At 25.6% G+C, this 15,122-nt stretch overlaps 8 protein-coding genes and 1 non-coding gene across 9 annotated transcripts; 5 read left to right on the plus strand and 4 right to left on the minus strand.

The window, feature by feature from the left end:
• Window positions 1–817: 817 nt before the first annotated feature.
• Window positions 818–1,583, plus strand: T552_00113 (hypothetical protein). The gene is made up of 5 exons (XM_018368734.1): window positions 818–860; window positions 904–993; window positions 1,038–1,053; window positions 1,105–1,139; window positions 1,188–1,583. The coding sequence occupies exons 2-5, from the start codon at window positions 907–909 to the stop codon at window positions 1,536–1,538; spliced, it is 489 nt and encodes a 162-aa protein (XP_018227587.1). The 5' UTR covers window positions 818–860; window positions 904–906; the 3' UTR covers window positions 1,539–1,583.
• Window positions 1,584–1,808: 225 nt separating this feature from the next.
• T552_05001 lies at window positions 1,809–1,882 on the minus strand. The gene has a single exon. It is a non-coding gene; the product is annotated as a tRNA-Val (tRNA).
• Window positions 1,883–2,262: 380 nt separating this feature from the next.
• T552_00115 (hypothetical protein) lies at window positions 2,263–3,582 on the minus strand. The gene is made up of 4 exons (XM_018368735.1): window positions 3,232–3,582; window positions 2,797–3,190; window positions 2,577–2,749; window positions 2,263–2,531 (listed from the first exon to the last, which is right to left on the minus strand). Exons 1-4 carry the CDS (start codon window positions 3,534–3,536, stop codon window positions 2,309–2,311), a joined length of 1,095 nt encoding a protein of 364 aa, XP_018227588.1. The 5' UTR covers window positions 3,537–3,582; the 3' UTR covers window positions 2,263–2,308.
• Window positions 3,583–3,629: 47 nt separating this feature from the next.
• On the plus strand, window positions 3,630–4,819 carry T552_00116 (hypothetical protein). Its single transcript, XM_018368736.1, has 6 exons — window positions 3,630–3,670; window positions 3,717–3,864; window positions 3,915–4,011; window positions 4,056–4,391; window positions 4,436–4,653; window positions 4,698–4,819. The coding sequence occupies exons 2-6, from the start codon at window positions 3,721–3,723 to the stop codon at window positions 4,776–4,778; spliced, it is 876 nt and encodes a 291-aa protein (XP_018227589.1). The 5' UTR covers window positions 3,630–3,670; window positions 3,717–3,720; the 3' UTR covers window positions 4,779–4,819.
• A 108-nt stretch (window positions 4,820–4,927) lies between these two features.
• On the minus strand, window positions 4,928–5,980 carry T552_00117 (hypothetical protein). Its single transcript, XM_018368737.1, has 6 exons — window positions 5,893–5,980; window positions 5,806–5,848; window positions 5,724–5,759; window positions 5,654–5,679; window positions 5,090–5,608; window positions 4,928–5,046 (listed from the first exon to the last, which is right to left on the minus strand). Exons 1-6 carry the CDS (start codon window positions 5,932–5,934, stop codon window positions 4,966–4,968), a joined length of 747 nt encoding a protein of 248 aa, XP_018227590.1. The 5' UTR covers window positions 5,935–5,980; the 3' UTR covers window positions 4,928–4,965.
• Window positions 5,981–6,491: 511 nt separating this feature from the next.
• T552_00118 (hypothetical protein) lies at window positions 6,492–8,118 on the plus strand. The gene is made up of 4 exons (XM_018368738.1): window positions 6,492–6,778; window positions 6,827–6,950; window positions 6,996–7,412; window positions 7,454–8,118. Exons 1-4 carry the CDS (start codon window positions 6,538–6,540, stop codon window positions 8,070–8,072), a joined length of 1,401 nt encoding a protein of 466 aa, XP_018227591.1. The 5' UTR covers window positions 6,492–6,537; the 3' UTR covers window positions 8,073–8,118.
• Window positions 8,119–9,005: 887 nt separating this feature from the next.
• On the minus strand, window positions 9,006–10,271 carry T552_00119 (hypothetical protein). Its single transcript, XM_018368739.1, has 4 exons — window positions 9,968–10,271; window positions 9,479–9,920; window positions 9,178–9,434; window positions 9,006–9,132 (listed from the first exon to the last, which is right to left on the minus strand). The coding sequence occupies exons 1-4, from the start codon at window positions 10,223–10,225 to the stop codon at window positions 9,052–9,054; spliced, it is 1,038 nt and encodes a 345-aa protein (XP_018227592.1). The 5' UTR covers window positions 10,226–10,271; the 3' UTR covers window positions 9,006–9,051.
• A 313-nt stretch (window positions 10,272–10,584) lies between these two features.
• On the plus strand, window positions 10,585–12,280 carry T552_00120 (hypothetical protein; the record flags this gene model as incomplete). Its single annotated transcript, XM_018368740.1, has 5 exons — window positions 10,585–10,876; window positions 10,972–11,433; window positions 11,478–11,529; window positions 11,573–11,701; window positions 11,746–12,280. 5 exons carry the CDS (start codon window positions 10,585–10,587, stop codon window positions 12,278–12,280), a joined length of 1,470 nt encoding a protein of 489 aa, XP_018227593.1.
• A 392-nt stretch (window positions 12,281–12,672) lies between these two features.
• T552_00121 (hypothetical protein) lies at window positions 12,673–14,992 on the plus strand. Its single transcript, XM_018368741.1, has 10 exons — window positions 12,673–12,799; window positions 12,842–13,039; window positions 13,083–13,261; window positions 13,307–13,473; window positions 13,520–13,760; window positions 13,802–13,883; window positions 13,927–14,063; window positions 14,102–14,735; window positions 14,784–14,909; window positions 14,947–14,992. The coding sequence occupies exons 1-10, from the start codon at window positions 12,719–12,721 to the stop codon at window positions 14,971–14,973; spliced, it is 1,872 nt and encodes a 623-aa protein (XP_018227594.1). The 5' UTR covers window positions 12,673–12,718; the 3' UTR covers window positions 14,974–14,992.
• Window positions 14,993–15,122: the final 130 nt, after the last annotated feature.

A 15,122-nucleotide genomic window follows, 5' to 3' on the forward strand; every position in this document is an offset into this window, starting at 1 on the left:
TGCAAAAAATCAATTAATATATATTTTCTAAGTGCTAAACAATTTGAAAGTATTAACAATTCCAACTAGAAAGGTCTTTCCAGAAATACCACTAATATCTATCATTCAGATACTACGAAGATATCTTCTAAGTCTCAAAAATTTTAAAAAAGGTAGATTAAATTCAAAAAAAAAATCACTCTCAACAAAATAATAAGTATAAAAAGATAACATAATAAACGATATCTTTAGAATTTTTTGAACATAAAATTCATCATCTAAAACAAAGGATTCAACTACAGCTAACATGAGCTTTACTCTAAATAAATTCCCGCCTTTATGGAAAAAATAATATTTATTATACAATTTATATTTTTTAATTAAAAATATTTATAAAAAAGTACTTTAATATCTTTCGTATATGAAATCTATTTTCAAGAGACATCTCTTTATTTTTTTCATTATTTATTATTCTATATATTCTAATTAAAATATATTAAAACAGTATAAAATATAAATGATTTATTATTTTCAATTTGTTTTTATTGAATTTTCATCGAATTATCAAATTTAACTTTTTTACAAAGATCCGAACACTCGATCTAATAAAAAAATGTAAAAATTATTGAATTTATCTTAAACATTTTTCCAATCATATGCTTCAATTTTCGGGAAAATAATTATAATTTTTGGAGTTTTATCAAAATTCACTTTAGATATCATAAAATAAAGCCTGATCAATGAGGTAGTATAATAATTAAACACTATATACTAATATTTAAATAGAATTTATACATGTTATGTAGTTATTATATATTTATTAATAACAAAAAACTCATATTTATTAGTTTTGCTCAGGGCCAATTTATCCAGGCCATGGAGTTAATACAGAATATATGTATATATAAATTAATTTTTCTATAGATTATGTTTGTAAGAAATGATGCCAAGGAATTTCGGTTTTGTAGATCAAAATGCCATAAAAACTTTAAAATGAGGCGTAATCCCAGAAAGGTTTAACATTTTTCAAGTTTATTAAAAAAAACTAATTTTTATAGGTTGCATGGACAAAAGGTTTTTTTCTATACATAATATCCTTATTTTATCTCTAACATTTTCCAAAAGCGTTTAGAAAAGCTAGAGGAAAAGAAATGACTATTGTGAGTTATCTTAAAAATAACATTGGACTATACTTATCAAAATTATAGGATACTACACTTACATTTGCTACTCGTAGAAACATTCCTATTCGTTATAATAGAGATATTGTTGCTATCACTCTTAAGGCCATTAATCGTGTATCTGAAATTCGTTCACGAAGAGAGCGCGTATTTTATAAACATCGCATGGCTGGAAATAAAACAAAATTATTAGAAGATGCCAAAAAATTAATAAAAATGAACCCTCAACAATTTCCTGAAACAGAAGAGTTAATGAGGGACCCTCAAGAAAAATTAGAAGAAGCATCTCATAAAAAAACAGAAGAAATAAAAATACCTTTATTATCTAAGAAGAAAAAATCAATCAAATTTCAAATTGATGATACAAATATTGATTAGATTTTACAGGTTTATTTCTAAACATCATTTTATTGTATATATTATAACCCATCATACATTTTTATATAATATTCTATGATTTTAATTAATCTTTAATAATTTAAATGTAAATATTTTTTTTATTTAATCATCTTTATATTACATGATTTTGTTTGATTATATTTTTAAGCATTTATATTTTAAAATTATATTTTTTAAAAAATAATTTAGACTAATTATAAAAATAATCAGTTATTACAGATTATATTAGATTGATTTATATTAAAAAACTGACTCGAGGGAGGTTCGAACTCCCGACTTCCAGTGTGTTAGACTGGCGCCATGACCAACTAGACCATCGAATCATTGTTTATCTAGCAAAACATGATATTTAAAAGAATATCAATACTTTAACAAGTAAATAATTAAACCTTGACTATTAAATTGAAATTTAATCATGTAAAATATATGCAAACGTTAAGCTATATTGTTAAACTTCATACGACTCTGAAATAAAACTAATTTGCAATACAATTCAAACTTAAAAATAATTTAAAAGTAAATACAATTTTAACATTATAAAAAAATCTAAGTCTTATTTAATAAAACTTAAATAACAGTAAATTCTAGAACTTTAATTTTCAAATATGTTAAAAATCTTAAAGTACATATAACAAATAAAAATATAACATTTTTATATACGATAGATTTTTATAGAATGTTTTCTTTTACATTAAATTTATTTGCTACTTTATTGGACATTAGTTTCACTCGTGATCCGTATATCTTTTTTAATCAGCATTTTCAGTTTTTTTCTCCAAATTTTCAATAGAAGAATCAGTAATCATACATGTAATTCTTCTCTCTCCACAATTATATTCTCCTATCTGATAAAAGGAAGATTCCTGATATTCAACCCATAACTTTATTGAGCCATTTGATGACGCAGTTATAAGAATCAAAAAAGATACATTAGTAGGTTGATACGTATAAGATGTAATAGCCTTAATTCTACTTGAATAATAATAAATAAACTTTAATCTGTTACGAAATATTTACCTATTTTCATGCGCAACGAAACTTACTATTAGTTTCCCATTACTAGAATCATATATTTGTAAACACCCATTTTGAGAACCCAAAACTAGTATTTCATGGTTTTTTTTTGATATAGCATAGTGCATAGAATTAAATTGAGTTAATGACGAAAAACAATGTATAAGAGTTGCAGACTAAATAAATCAAAAAAAAAATATTAATTCAAAATATAATTTCTAACCATATCATACACCATTACTTCTTTATTCAATAATACAGCATACTGAGTGCCTAATGTATTCCATTGAATATGAAGTGGTTCATTTTTATTTAGATTATATTTTCCTGCTTTTTTTCCAGTCATCATATTCCATAATCGAATGTTCTTATCTGATCCAACCGTAAGAGCAATCTTCCCACTTGGATGAATAGAAATAGAGTTTACGCGGCCATGTTGAGTTTTTGTTGTACTAAGAGGCAACCAGTCTTTAGTACGAAAAAAAACCATTGTATCATCATCAGAAACGGATATAAGAAACTTAGGAGAAATGAATGAAGAAAATACAAGGCCGGTAATTGTCCCTGATTGATGATAAAGAGATCCGATGTCTTTTTTTTTTCTTAAATCATATAATCTTTTTTCAATAAATTTTTTTTTAAACAAAAAAAATAATACTTAATTACTTCATCTACACCTCCACATACAAGATATCGTCCACCTATGGCAATTGCATGAATGCAGCCCTTATTTGATTCAAACATCCAAACAGGATTAAAAAAAATATTTATCTTCATATCATCTTTCAAAAACAATATCACATCAATTCCGTAAAGAATACCCTCATAAGTACCAACGATAATACGAAAAGAGGGCACTGAATCCTTATATTTTTCAAAATCTTCATGAACTTGAACCATTTTTTTTAAAACGTCAACTTTAAACGATCCAAAAATCTTATCACCTTTTTTATCCGACTTCATCTTTAAAAAAAAATCACATGAAAATCATACAGGAGTGATCTAGAATTTTTTTATTTTATTAAAGATTAAAAATGATTTGTATCATTTTTATTAATTAGAAATAAATAGAAACGACAGAAACATACATCAGAAAGGTAATTTATAATGTTTTGTATGAACATTTAACTAGACAGGCTATAGCAAAATGAAAAGAAACAGAAGTATTTTGGAAAAAGCATCTACATCTATGTTAGAATCTTCATCCCAAAATAAAGAATCAAACATATCAACTGGAACAGTATCTAGACAAATTGAAGATAACTTATTAGCAAAAAATACTATAAATGATGTATAATATAAAAAGATATCATTCTATTAGTGTAATTTATAATGAATTAGGAAGATTTGAATCTTATGGTTAAAAATTTTATCCGACTTGCACTTGCATTTGAACATAACAGAACGCCTATAAAAAGAGAAGATATTTCAAAAAAAGGTACATAAATATAAGTTTATTATTATCGTTTTTATAAATAGTAGTTCTTTTGCCGTCATATTCACGCTCTTTTGCTATTGTATTTGAAAAAACACAAGAAAAACTCAGAAATGTTTTTGGTATGGAACTCGTAGAATTACCCTATAAAAATAATTACAAACATATATCTACATCACATTTACGTAGAAGCCAAAATTCTCAAACTCATAATTCATTTTCTATGACACATTTAAACAAAAGCTGGATATTATGTAGCATTTTAGATCCTAAATATTCAGACTTAATTTTCGAAGTTCCAACTATAAAAGAAAGTGTTTTTTCAGGAATAGTTATGACGATATTAAGCATATTAATTATGAATGGTGGGGAAATTTCAAGTGGTAGATATAAATTTCATTAAAAAAATTATATCTAAATTATTTAGAACTTCTTATAAAATATTTATCGCAATTACAAATGGATAAAGATACATCTATAGGAAGTCTTGATAAAACTTTAAAAGAAATGGTGAAAAAAGGATATTTAGAAAAAATAAAGGACGACATTACATCTACTAACGAAGAAAAAGGCTATATTTATTTATTAGGACCCAGAGGAAAAACAGAAATTGATCCAGAAAGTTTGACAGCTTTTATTAAAAAAGTATAATATTTTTTATTTCAAATTGCTGTTAATTAAAATGATAGATACAAGGCGATACCGCTCCTCAGAATTTAAAAGAAATAGTAAAAGAATTATTTAATAAAAGTATATCCAGTAAATCTTAAAGAACTAAATACGAAATTCGCTAAAATATAATGAAAAAATATTTCGTATTTAGAAAACAAATAAAACATTTATAAGCCAAAGTAATATATAACAATAAAACAATATTAGATCATATATAGAAATATAATTAAAAAGAAATATTAACATATGTACAATAGCTAAAATGCTTTTACACAAAAATTGATCTTAAAAAGTATCATCTTCTATTTCAAGATTATTCATCTGTTTAATTTCGTCTCCATTTAAATCAGGGACTTCAAATCCTTCCTAATTACAGTTTATATTTAAACAATATATACATCATAACTACCTCTATAGAATATAATATATTCTGTATTTGTCTTAAAAGACTTTCTTCATTTTGAGCAGCCGATGGATCTGCATCGATGGCACTCTGAACGAGAATTTCTATATCTCGTAACTTATTAAAATAAAAATCCCTTTCCTTTTCTAATCCTGCTGCATTTTCTTGTAAAGTCTGTATTTGAGAATTTAAAAAAGCAACACTTGGATTCGAAGAAATACGTGTAGACGTAGTACTAACTGTAGATACTTTTCGACTTGACTGCTCATGTAAAGCAGAAGACCCTACAGAATATCCTGAAGAGCTAGCAATTTTCCCCCCTCTTCTTCCTATAGCATCATATTCCGCACCACTAAAATGCTGATCCCAAAACTTTTTAACCCATTGAAGAAATTCCAAATTATCTTGAAATTTACATTTTACAAGTCTGTCCACATAAATAACCTTATCAATCTTATGTTGTGTAAATATGCATTGAATCACTCTCCAATTCTGAAGATATTGATATTCATTGTTACAATTAAACTGTAATTTGTCAATTCTTTAATAATTTTCACAGAATAAACAAACATTTATTTTCCTAAAAGGAACACCGCCTTTATATTAATATTTTTATAACAATTCATGCCTCTTTGCTTACCATATATTGAATCAAACACATGCGCATAAACATATCCTTTTTTTCATTAGCTAGTTATATAGAAATACACAAAAAATCTCACCTTTTCCACATTCTTCTACTTTCGTAATATTCAAATTAGTTAACTGTTTTGGCTTATTAACTTATTTTCAAATATTTTTAAAATTACCTGGTTTAGCCACGCAACCAATTCATGCCGTGACTCTGACATTTCAGCAACTAATCTAAGAGTTTCAAAACTTAAAAGGAAAACAAATACACCCTATAATAATATAAGATTTACTTCATCTTTTATTTATTATCTACCTTGCGTTGGGTTAAAGAAAATAATCAAACCTTCGAAACGACACTTTCAAAATCAATAGGACATACATATAAAACATACAACATATACAAAATACATACAACATATATATACACTATAATTTATGAATAAAAAAATAAGTACTTTAATAAAAACAAATATTTGATAAAACAATGCATTTACATACACATATATGGCTATGCATATTATATGTATGTAACATTAGATTTTACATCTACTTAAAAACTATTTTTTATATACAAAATATACATTAAACTTTTCAATAATAACAGTAGTAATATTATTTAACGTTCAATTAAATATTCCATATATAAATGGTAATTCAACGAATATATAATATATATGCCATATACAACCAATTGATAAGATAAATATTTATTCTAATCCATCTATTTCTCATCCAACGTTCTTAAATAACATTAAAAATATGTATTGAAGCTTTAAGGATATCAAAAAATAGATAATATTGAAACATTCAAATATTCATCGATGTCAAATACAGAAACACTAATAGAAGCAGCAGACACAGCGAACAAACAGAGAGAAATAGACAATGAAACTGCATCAACGCCAGATTTGCTTCATAAAAAAGTATCATCTGATTCTGAAATATCCAATATTTCTTTTAAGGCTTGTGGTTTAGATTCATGGCTAATTGAAACATTAAAAAAAATTGCTATTACAAAACCGACAGCTATCCAAGCAGCGTGTATTTCACCTATTTTAGAAGGTTTTAATATTAGCTATTGCTTTTTTGTATAAACTAATAGAAACATAGGAAAAAACTGTATAGGAAATGCCAAGACAGGTTCAGGAAAAACTATGGCATTTGCATTACCAATAGTTCAAAAATTATCTCAAGATCCATATGGAGTATTTGCTCTAATATTAACACCTACAAGGTTCTTTTGTTTTATGAAAAAAAAACAAAATTAATTAGAGATTAGAGAATTAGCCCTGCAAATTTCAGATCAGTTAGCAATTCTAGGAACTCCTGTAGATTTAAGACAAACTACAATTGTTGGTGGTATGGATATGATGACACAAGCATTAGCTTTAGTAAAACGACCACATATTATTATCGCGACACCTGGACGTCTTGCTGATCATATAAGAAGCAATGGACAAGAAACTATAGATGTCTTTAAAAGAGTTCGTTTTTTGGTGTTAGATGAAGCTGATAGACTTTTGAGCCCGGGATTTTCTGAAGATATGCAAAAATGTATAGAAATTTTACCAGAAGCAAACAATCGTCAAACATTATTATTTACAGCAACTATTACTGATTCAATAAGAAATTTAAAAAATCAATCCTCAAAACCAGGAAAAAACCCATTATTTCTCTATAATATTACAGAATCACCGTATTTTATTACTTTTCGCAAAATAATTCTAATAAATATAGCATTGCAGTTCCTTCATCTCTTATTCAAACATATATATTTATTCCTTCATATGTAAAAGAAGCATATCTTTATCGTATTTTTAACACACAAGAATACAAAGAAAAATCAATAATTGTTTTTACAAATAGAACTAGAACAACCGAATTACTTTGTAGAATGTTTCGTATACTGGATTTTAAAATTACAGCATTACATTCTGAAATGCCTCAGAAAGAAAGAACTCAATCTCTTAGAAAATTCAAGGCAGAAGCAAGTAAAATTCTAATTGCTACAGACATTGTTAGTCGAGGTTTAGACATTCCATTTGTTGAACTTATTATAAACTACGATGTTCCTAAAGACCCTGATGATTATATTCATAGAGTAGGAAGAACAGCCCGTGCTGGAAAATCGGGAGAAAGTATTACTCTTGTTTCTCAAAGAGACATTTTACTAATTCAAGCAATTGAAAAACGTATTAATGCTAAAATGGAGAAAAACTCATATGTTAGCGATTTTAAAGTAACCCAGGAATTAAATACAATATCTGCTGCTAAAATAGAAGCAGAGATGAGTATGACTAATTTTGGTCAACTAAAGAAAAATAATAAACGTAAACATGAGAATCTTAAAGAATGATATATTAAAAAAGCATATTTTTTTCAACATTAATAACAATCAAGTTTTCCTAAAGGTATCTAAATAATATTTAATTCTATTTAATGCAATTTTTATATATGAGTTTTATATATTTTTTAATAATTCAGAATATATAATAATTAAGAAAAATATAAAAAAATTTTATAGTTTTATTAAAATTATTTAAATGCTATCAATTTAAAAATATGAAGAAAAGCTTTATACAAAAAAAACTAAGAAATCTAAAACAAAGAACTAACTGGAAAACCATTAATTTAATACATGTTCAGCTAAAAATAGCAAAAGGATAGAAAAAGACACTTTAAATATGCATATATATATATTATAAACTTTTAAGTTTGTAGAATCTTAAATTAAGAATAATATCGAACCAGATTTTAATTTATAATCTCTTTACTTGAGATTCTATTATTTCAAATGTTCATTTTATGCTTTCATAAAATTATGATGTTTTCATTAACAATTCAAACATAATATACTATAAGATATATCTAGACTGATATATGTTTAAATTATTAAAAACAAAGAAAATTATAAAAAATTACCATGATATTTATATTTTTTGAATAAAAATAGTTTTTTAAATTAGAAATATATTAATATTAAAATTCCTAAATAAGATATTTACAAATATTTAATATATACAATATACAAAATTGTACGAATTTATATTAAACTATCTTAAAACATTACACGCCTATTGAAACATTTTAGTGCATATTTTAAAATTTCAATACTTTAAATTTGAAATATAAATATAAATCATTTATTACCAAATTTTTGCAATAAAAATAATTAATCGTTTTTTTTAAGAGAAGTATATAAAAATATTAATGTTTATAATTCAATTGTTGCAAAATAAACACTTTTTCTTAATATTATTATTTCCATATAATAATCATATTTGCCATAGAACATAATAAAATATACATCACTATATTACAATTGCATCTTTTTTTTAAAGTACATCTTTGAGATTTATTTTCCCACTACCCTTTTCCAATGGTAAAGATTGATTAGGTGATGGTTTCCATGCAATCTTTCTAAGTTACCAAATTACTATAACGAACGAAAACAAATTTACCATATAAATTACACGAAAAGTACAAGGAAGTGTTCCATTCTCATTTCCATAAAATTCTCTATATATTGCTTCAGCAGCAAACAAAACATCTCGAGAAATAATATGAGGACGAGTCATTATAGCATTATTCTCACCCATTTTCTGTAGATCCTTCATAAGAGAAAATATATCTGGATAATCAACAATAATATCTTCAACATCGATTGTAATTAATTTAAATCCAACTTTACTCAATAAACTACCAATATCTTGAATATCTTAAAAATTTAATAGAATATAATTATTTATTTTATGATATCACCTGCCATTGGGGATACTCTTGCACCAATACCACCTTTTCTTTCTTGTTCTGCAAGTTGTAGTGATGTCCTTAATTCAAATAAAGTATCCCCTCCAAACATTGATCCCAAAAAAACACCATCTGGAACTAATATATATTTTATCTGTTTAAAAAGATTAAAAAGATCATTAATCCAATGTATATACAAGTTAGTTATAACAATATCCATACTATTTTCAGAAAATGAAGGAATTTCATTATCTATACAAACTTTTTCTACTATGAAATCACAAATATTAGATAAATTATCATTATCAAAAATATCTTCTGATACATCTGCCATAATTAAACGCTCTATTTTTCCTAAAAATTGATTTTTATTTTTTTCTTGAGAAAGATATGAAGCAATATATCCTGCTCCAGATCCAAAATCAAAAATAACTTTAATTTTTTTCTTAATAAACTAATATATTTTAAAATATTTTCATAATAGAAATATAATATTCTTACCATGAGTCTTTCTACTAAACGTTTTGCAACTTCTTCTTTAAGATAATCAGCTCTCTTAGCTTCAATTTTATCTAAAGCAGCACGCAATCTTTGCTTCTTTTTAACATTTTGATCAAAAATAAGAAACTTCTTAGAACTTTCCACTGTAAAAGGTACATAGCTTCTTAAACATGTTTTAAGTCTATAGATTTTATTTAATGAAAATCTAAAATAGTGACTTTTTTTATGCAAATGAAAATAAGGACTAAGAAAGAACATTGATTTTTTCTTAAAAACACCAAATCCAAATATCTTTATTACATCTAAGTTGCGAATTCTAATATTTTAGAAAATTTTATTTTTACAATAGCATATTCCATCAAATCTCATAAAAAAAAGAAAATAAAATACATATAAAAATTATCTTAATTAAATAAAAATACAATATATTATAGTAACACATCACTATTTTTTCCATAATATATATATTAGTTTTTTAAAAATCAAATATCAACGATATATAAAACGTCAAAAAATATGCAAATTTGATCAATAAAAACATTAATATCATAAACTAGCACTTGAAAAGCATTTTGAATGATCTGGATTCTATAAATGATAATTCATATTATTTTTACATGACAACTTTTCCCTATGTTCATATTTACTGTCCATGTGCAGATTCACCAATTGATTTTAAGAAAGATGAACCAATTTCAAATTTTTTGGACATTCCGGGAGATATAATTGACACGTTGGATCAAAGAATGTCATTTTCACTTCATCCTTTGCCAAATCTTTATTTTTGTGAAGAATGTTATGCAATAAGATGTCCTCGTTGTGTTCAAGAGGAAACTATCAGTCAATTTTGCCCAAACTGTCTTTTAGAAGTACCTAAATCAAGTATTTATAGTGATGGAAATAGGAAAGGTTTAAATATACTATTAAATTGCTTAGTAATTTATATAGATGTTTGAGAAATTGTTTTCAGTGTCCGATTTGCTTTTCATCACTATCAGTTATAGAGCTTGAAAGTTTAGAGAAAGAACATTCATATTCAAATAAGAATCCTAATTCCTATGCGTTAGAATGTCCATATTGTCAATGGACCTCAGCGGAAATTAATATAATTTTTGAAAAACCTTCAGGGCTTAATGGTAAACAAGTTCTTTATTTTTGTTTTATTTTTATATCAATCACATATACAGCTCAAATGAAGGGATCTTTAGCAGAAATTTCAAGAAAAAAACTCTTTTACAGTAAATTAAGAGCGCATTATGAAGAAACATATGGAAATTTAAAATTACATACAAACAATCATTCTGGAATCTCAAAAATGATGGATATATATGAAAGAATTAAGAAAAAATATGCGTTAAAAAATAAAAAAGAAGTGGACATTTTTAATTTTGATGAAAATTCACGAGATTTAGAAGATGATCAAGAAATTATTAAAAAAATGGCAGAAATGAAAAATTTAAATGAAAGTATATTTAAAAGTTATATTTGAGAAAAAACTAAAATCCATTAGTTGCTACAATTAAACAAAGACTAAACCAATTATATCATGTTATATTTAAAAAGTAAAACTATATTTCGCTTTTTATTATAAACTAAAAATAACAGTGATCTTAAACCTATCCCATATTTATTAAGAGCAAAAAGATCAAAGCGTTGTCGCTCATGTAAAAGTGTTCTAATTAGTCCAGAAAGTAAGCCTATGTCAGCAAAATTCCGTGTTAAATTAATAGCTATGTAAATACTTATATAATTACCAATATATTTATTAATTTTTTTAGGAACTATATACCAACTATTTCATTGGAATGTTTCCCTGGACCAATTTCCAATTGTTCACCAGGAAAACTTTCTCCAAATGTAACAAATCTATTTCTTTTAACAGTAACAAATCCTCTTTGTCAGAAAATAAAAGTTTTTTTGGCAACACCTCAACGGACATCAGGAAAATATAGTCATAGTGTCACTATTTTATGTCCAGAATTTGAAGTAGGTACTAATAAAGATACATCTGACAATAACTCTACAATTAAATCTATACCAAAAGATACAACAAAAATGCCAATATCAGGTGCTTTATGGGACCGTGGGAGAAATTGGACAACTGTCGTACTTGAGATTATTCCTTCAAAAATTATTTCAAATAATATGAACTTTAATGATGATTTAGTTGAAATTTCAGTCTTTGTAAAGGTAGTTTATGATATCATTTTAGATAAGGAGGAGTTCAAACATGTAGAGACAAGTCTAAGTCAGGGAATAGTCTCTAAAGAAATAGGATTCTGGGGAGTAATTGGCCTAGGTAAAATTTTATAATTAGCCCAAACTTTTGAATAAGACTAAAACCGCAAAATTACTATATGCATTTTACAATAAAAAGCATATGAATATTTCAAGAAAGGAATTAATAGAAACATTTTATATCTAACTAATAAATGTAATTGTTTCATTATAATATCTTACTATCTTTGCTAATAATAATCTTCAAAATATGGTGTACACTATATATATCAATTTCCTGTTTAAAAAGATATATTAGATTATCTAAAAGAAATATTTAAATCAAAAAATCAAAATCAAAGATTCTTATTTTTATTTCTTTTTTTTTTTTAAAATCACTTTTTTATTCAATTCCATTCATAACCCTTATAACTTTAGGAAATTGCATAAAATATATGTTTTTTTGTTTAATTGCAAACATCAAATCCCGTTTTTAAAACCAATCGATATTAACCTGATGAAATTGAGTAATTCATGAAAATCCTTTGTGTTGCAGAAAAACCGTCAATTGCAAGGGCGATTTCAGATATTCTTGGTGGAGGGGAAGTACGCATAGTATTTCTCTATTTTTTTTTTTTATTTAAATTAATATTATAGAGAGAGACAAAAGACGTTTATAACAAAAACTATGATATTCGCTTTAAATTTAATTTCAACTGGGGTGACAGTTTTGTCACAATCACTTCTGTTAGGGGTCATTTAATAGAGTGGGAATTTGAAGAAAAATTTAAAAAATGGAATTCTTGTAATCCTTTAAGTCTATTTGAAGCAAAAATTATCCCAACAGTCAATAAAGTATGCATATTTAGATAACGAAGAAATTCTCTAAATACCATAGGATATGAAAAACATTCATGATAATATTTTAAAAGAAAGTCGAAATGCACAAGGCCTTTATATTTGGACAGATTGTGACAGAGAGGGTGAATATATTGGAACAGAAATTGTCAATATAGCACGGAAAGCAAATCCAAAAATAGAAGTAAAGCGTGCACATTTCAATAATCTCGAAAGAATGTATACTTTCAAATACCTAAAACAAATTATTTTAATTTTTTTTAGGCATATTATAAAAGCAGCCAATCGACCCTTTGATATCGATCAAAGACAAGTCAACGCAGTTGCAGCACGCATAGAATTTGATTTAAAAACAGGATCAGCCTTTACACGGTTTCAGACTTTATCATTACAAAGTTTTGAGCCTTTAGCAAAAGAAATAATTAGCTATGGTTTATTATTTAGAAATAAATAATATTTCTTATTAATATATACAAGGATCTTGCCAATTCCCAACTCTCGGCTTTGTCGTTGATAGATGGAAACGAGTTAAAAATTTTGTCTCTGAAAAATTTTGGACTATCAAAGTTATATGTTCATATAGTAACAATGAAGTATCATTCAATTGGAAAAGAATAAGGCTTTTTGATAAACTTTCAGTATTTTTAATATATGAGAATTGTCTTTTATTTGATAAGGCAAAAATTATAAGTGTAGTACGAAAGCCAAAGAGTAAATTGTATTTGAATCATTTCGAAAAAAAATTTCTCATATAAGAAGGAGACCATACCCACTTACTACTGTCGAACTTCAGAAAAGAGGGACAAAATACTTAGGAATATCTTCAAAAGATATAATGACGGTATTTTTTTTTTTATATTTGTTTTTTCTAATTGCCAAAATAGATAGCAGAAACTCTTTATACAAAAGGTTTCATAAGCTATCCAAGGACAGAAACAGACCAGTTTGGTGATGATATAGATCTACGTAGCTTAATTCAAAAACAAGTGAATGATGAACAATGGGGTAACTATGCTCAAAGGTACTTTCGGAGTATATAGACTAAGCTAATTAATCAAGTTTATTAAATGAAAAATTTTGCCGTCCTAGAAAAGGAAAAAATAATGATAAAGCACATGCCCCAATCCATCCTGTAGCCTATGTAAAAAAAAATTCCTTAAAATCTGTAAATGAACATAAAGTTTATTCTTTTATCGTTAGGCATTTTCTCGCATGTTGTTCTCAAGATGCAAAAGGAAAGCAAATAGTAATTGTTATACAATGGGGAGAAGAATTTTTTTCTACATCAGCTCTTATCGTTTTAGAGAATAATTACCTAGATATTTATTTATATGAAAAATGGAATTCATCTGTTTCTTTACCAGATTTTAACCAAGGGGAAATGATAGAATTGAATTATACTGAAATGATAGAAGGAAAGACAGAATCTCCAGGATATTTGACGGAATCAGAATTAATCAACTTGATGAATATTAATGGAATTGGAACAGATTCTACTATAGCAGAACATATTCAGAAAATCCTTGATCGAAAATATGTATTTAAACAATCTAAAAATAAAGATAAAAATAAACGAAGTCAAAATAGCACAATTTATGAATTTATACCTAGTACATTGGGCATAGCATTAGTAGATGGTTACGATAAAATTGGTTTTGATCAAAGTTTAGCTAAACCTTTTCTACGAAGAGAAGTATTTCTATATAAAAAAATTCTCTACTTAAAATATTTACAAGTATAGATAGAATTAAAATTAAAAAATATATGCGACGGAAAATCCTCAAAAGAAGAATTTTTGAAAGATATTATTAATCAATACAAAAACTTATTTATTAAGGCCAATCAGAAAGTTGATATTTTAAAAGAGGTAACTGACATTCTTTAAATTTATTTACTAATAACAGTGTGTACGCAAATATCTAAATATTTGATTAATGTAAGATAATTTCAAAGACGAAATATGTATTTTTTATATAAAAACGAATAATTTGACGTGTAAAAAGGATATTATACTTTTTATAATGTTGTAAAATTATATATTGCAACATATTTTTATTTAATCTAGGATATTTCTCTATAT

The sequence above is a fragment of the Pneumocystis carinii genome (genome assembly GCF_001477545.1).
Source record: "Pneumocystis carinii B80 chromosome Unknown supercont1.1, whole genome shotgun sequence".
Classification (NCBI taxonomy): domain Eukaryota; kingdom Fungi; phylum Ascomycota; class Pneumocystomycetes; order Pneumocystales; family Pneumocystaceae; genus Pneumocystis; species Pneumocystis carinii.

Coding starts and splice junctions, on each gene's coding strand:
- T552_00113 (XM_018368734.1), top strand. CDS start 907: ATGTTTGTAAGAAATGATGCCAAGGAATTTCGGTTTTGTAGATCAAAA. Junction 1,140..1,187: donor GAGGAAAAGAAATGACTATT/GTGAGTTATCTT, acceptor TCAAAATTATAG/GATACTACACTTACATTTGC.
- T552_00115 (XM_018368735.1), bottom strand. CDS start 3,536: ATGAAGTCGGATAAAAAAGGTGATAAGATTTTTGGATCGTTTAAAGTT. Junction 2,750..2,796: donor AAGTAATGGTGTATGATATG/GTTAGAAATTAT, acceptor TGATTTATTTAG/TCTGCAACTCTTATACATTG. Junction 2,532..2,576: donor TTCGTTGCGCATGAAAATAG/GTAAATATTTCG, acceptor TTATTATTCAAG/TAGAATTAAGGCTATTACAT.
- T552_00116 (XM_018368736.1), top strand. CDS start 3,721: ATGAAAAGAAACAGAAGTATTTTGGAAAAAGCATCTACATCTATGTTA. Junction 3,865..3,914: donor CAAAAAATACTATAAATGAT/GTATAATATAAA, acceptor ATAATGAATTAG/GAAGATTTGAATCTTATGGT. Junction 4,654..4,697: donor TGACAGCTTTTATTAAAAAA/GTATAATATTTT, acceptor TTAAAATGATAG/ATACAAGGCGATACCGCTCC.
- T552_00117 (XM_018368737.1), bottom strand. CDS start 5,934: ATGTCAGAGTCACGGCATGAATTGGTTGCGTGGCTAAACCAG. Junction 5,680..5,723: donor TGTGTTTGATTCAATATATG/GTAAGCAAAGAG, acceptor ATTAATATAAAG/GCGGTGTTCCTTTTAGGAAA. Junction 5,609..5,653: donor TTCCTTTTAGGAAAATAAAT/GTTTGTTTATTC, acceptor GACAAATTACAG/TTTAATTGTAACAATGAATA.
- T552_00118 (XM_018368738.1), top strand. CDS start 6,538: ATGTCAAATACAGAAACACTAATAGAAGCAGCAGACACAGCGAACAAA. Junction 6,779..6,826: donor TATTTCACCTATTTTAGAAG/GTTTTAATATTA, acceptor ATAGAAACATAG/GAAAAAACTGTATAGGAAAT. Junction 6,951..6,995: donor CTAATATTAACACCTACAAG/GTTCTTTTGTTT, acceptor ATTAGAGATTAG/AGAATTAGCCCTGCAAATTT.
- T552_00119 (XM_018368739.1), bottom strand. CDS start 10,225: ATGTTCTTTCTTAGTCCTTATTTTCATTTGCATAAAAAAAGTCACTAT. Junction 9,921..9,967: donor GTTTAGTAGAAAGACTCATG/GTAAGAATATTA, acceptor AAAATATATTAG/TTTATTAAGAAAAAAATTAA. Junction 9,133..9,177: donor CTTTTCGTGTAATTTATATG/GTAAATTTGTTT, acceptor TAACTTAGAAAG/ATTGCATGGAAACCATCACC.
- T552_00121 (XM_018368741.1), top strand. CDS start 12,719: ATGAAAATCCTTTGTGTTGCAGAAAAACCGTCAATTGCAAGGGCGATT. Junction 13,040..13,082: donor TTATCCCAACAGTCAATAAA/GTATGCATATTT, acceptor TAAATACCATAG/GATATGAAAAACATTCATGA. Junction 13,884..13,926: donor CTTCAAAAGATATAATGACG/GTATTTTTTTTT, acceptor TTGCCAAAATAG/ATAGCAGAAACTCTTTATAC.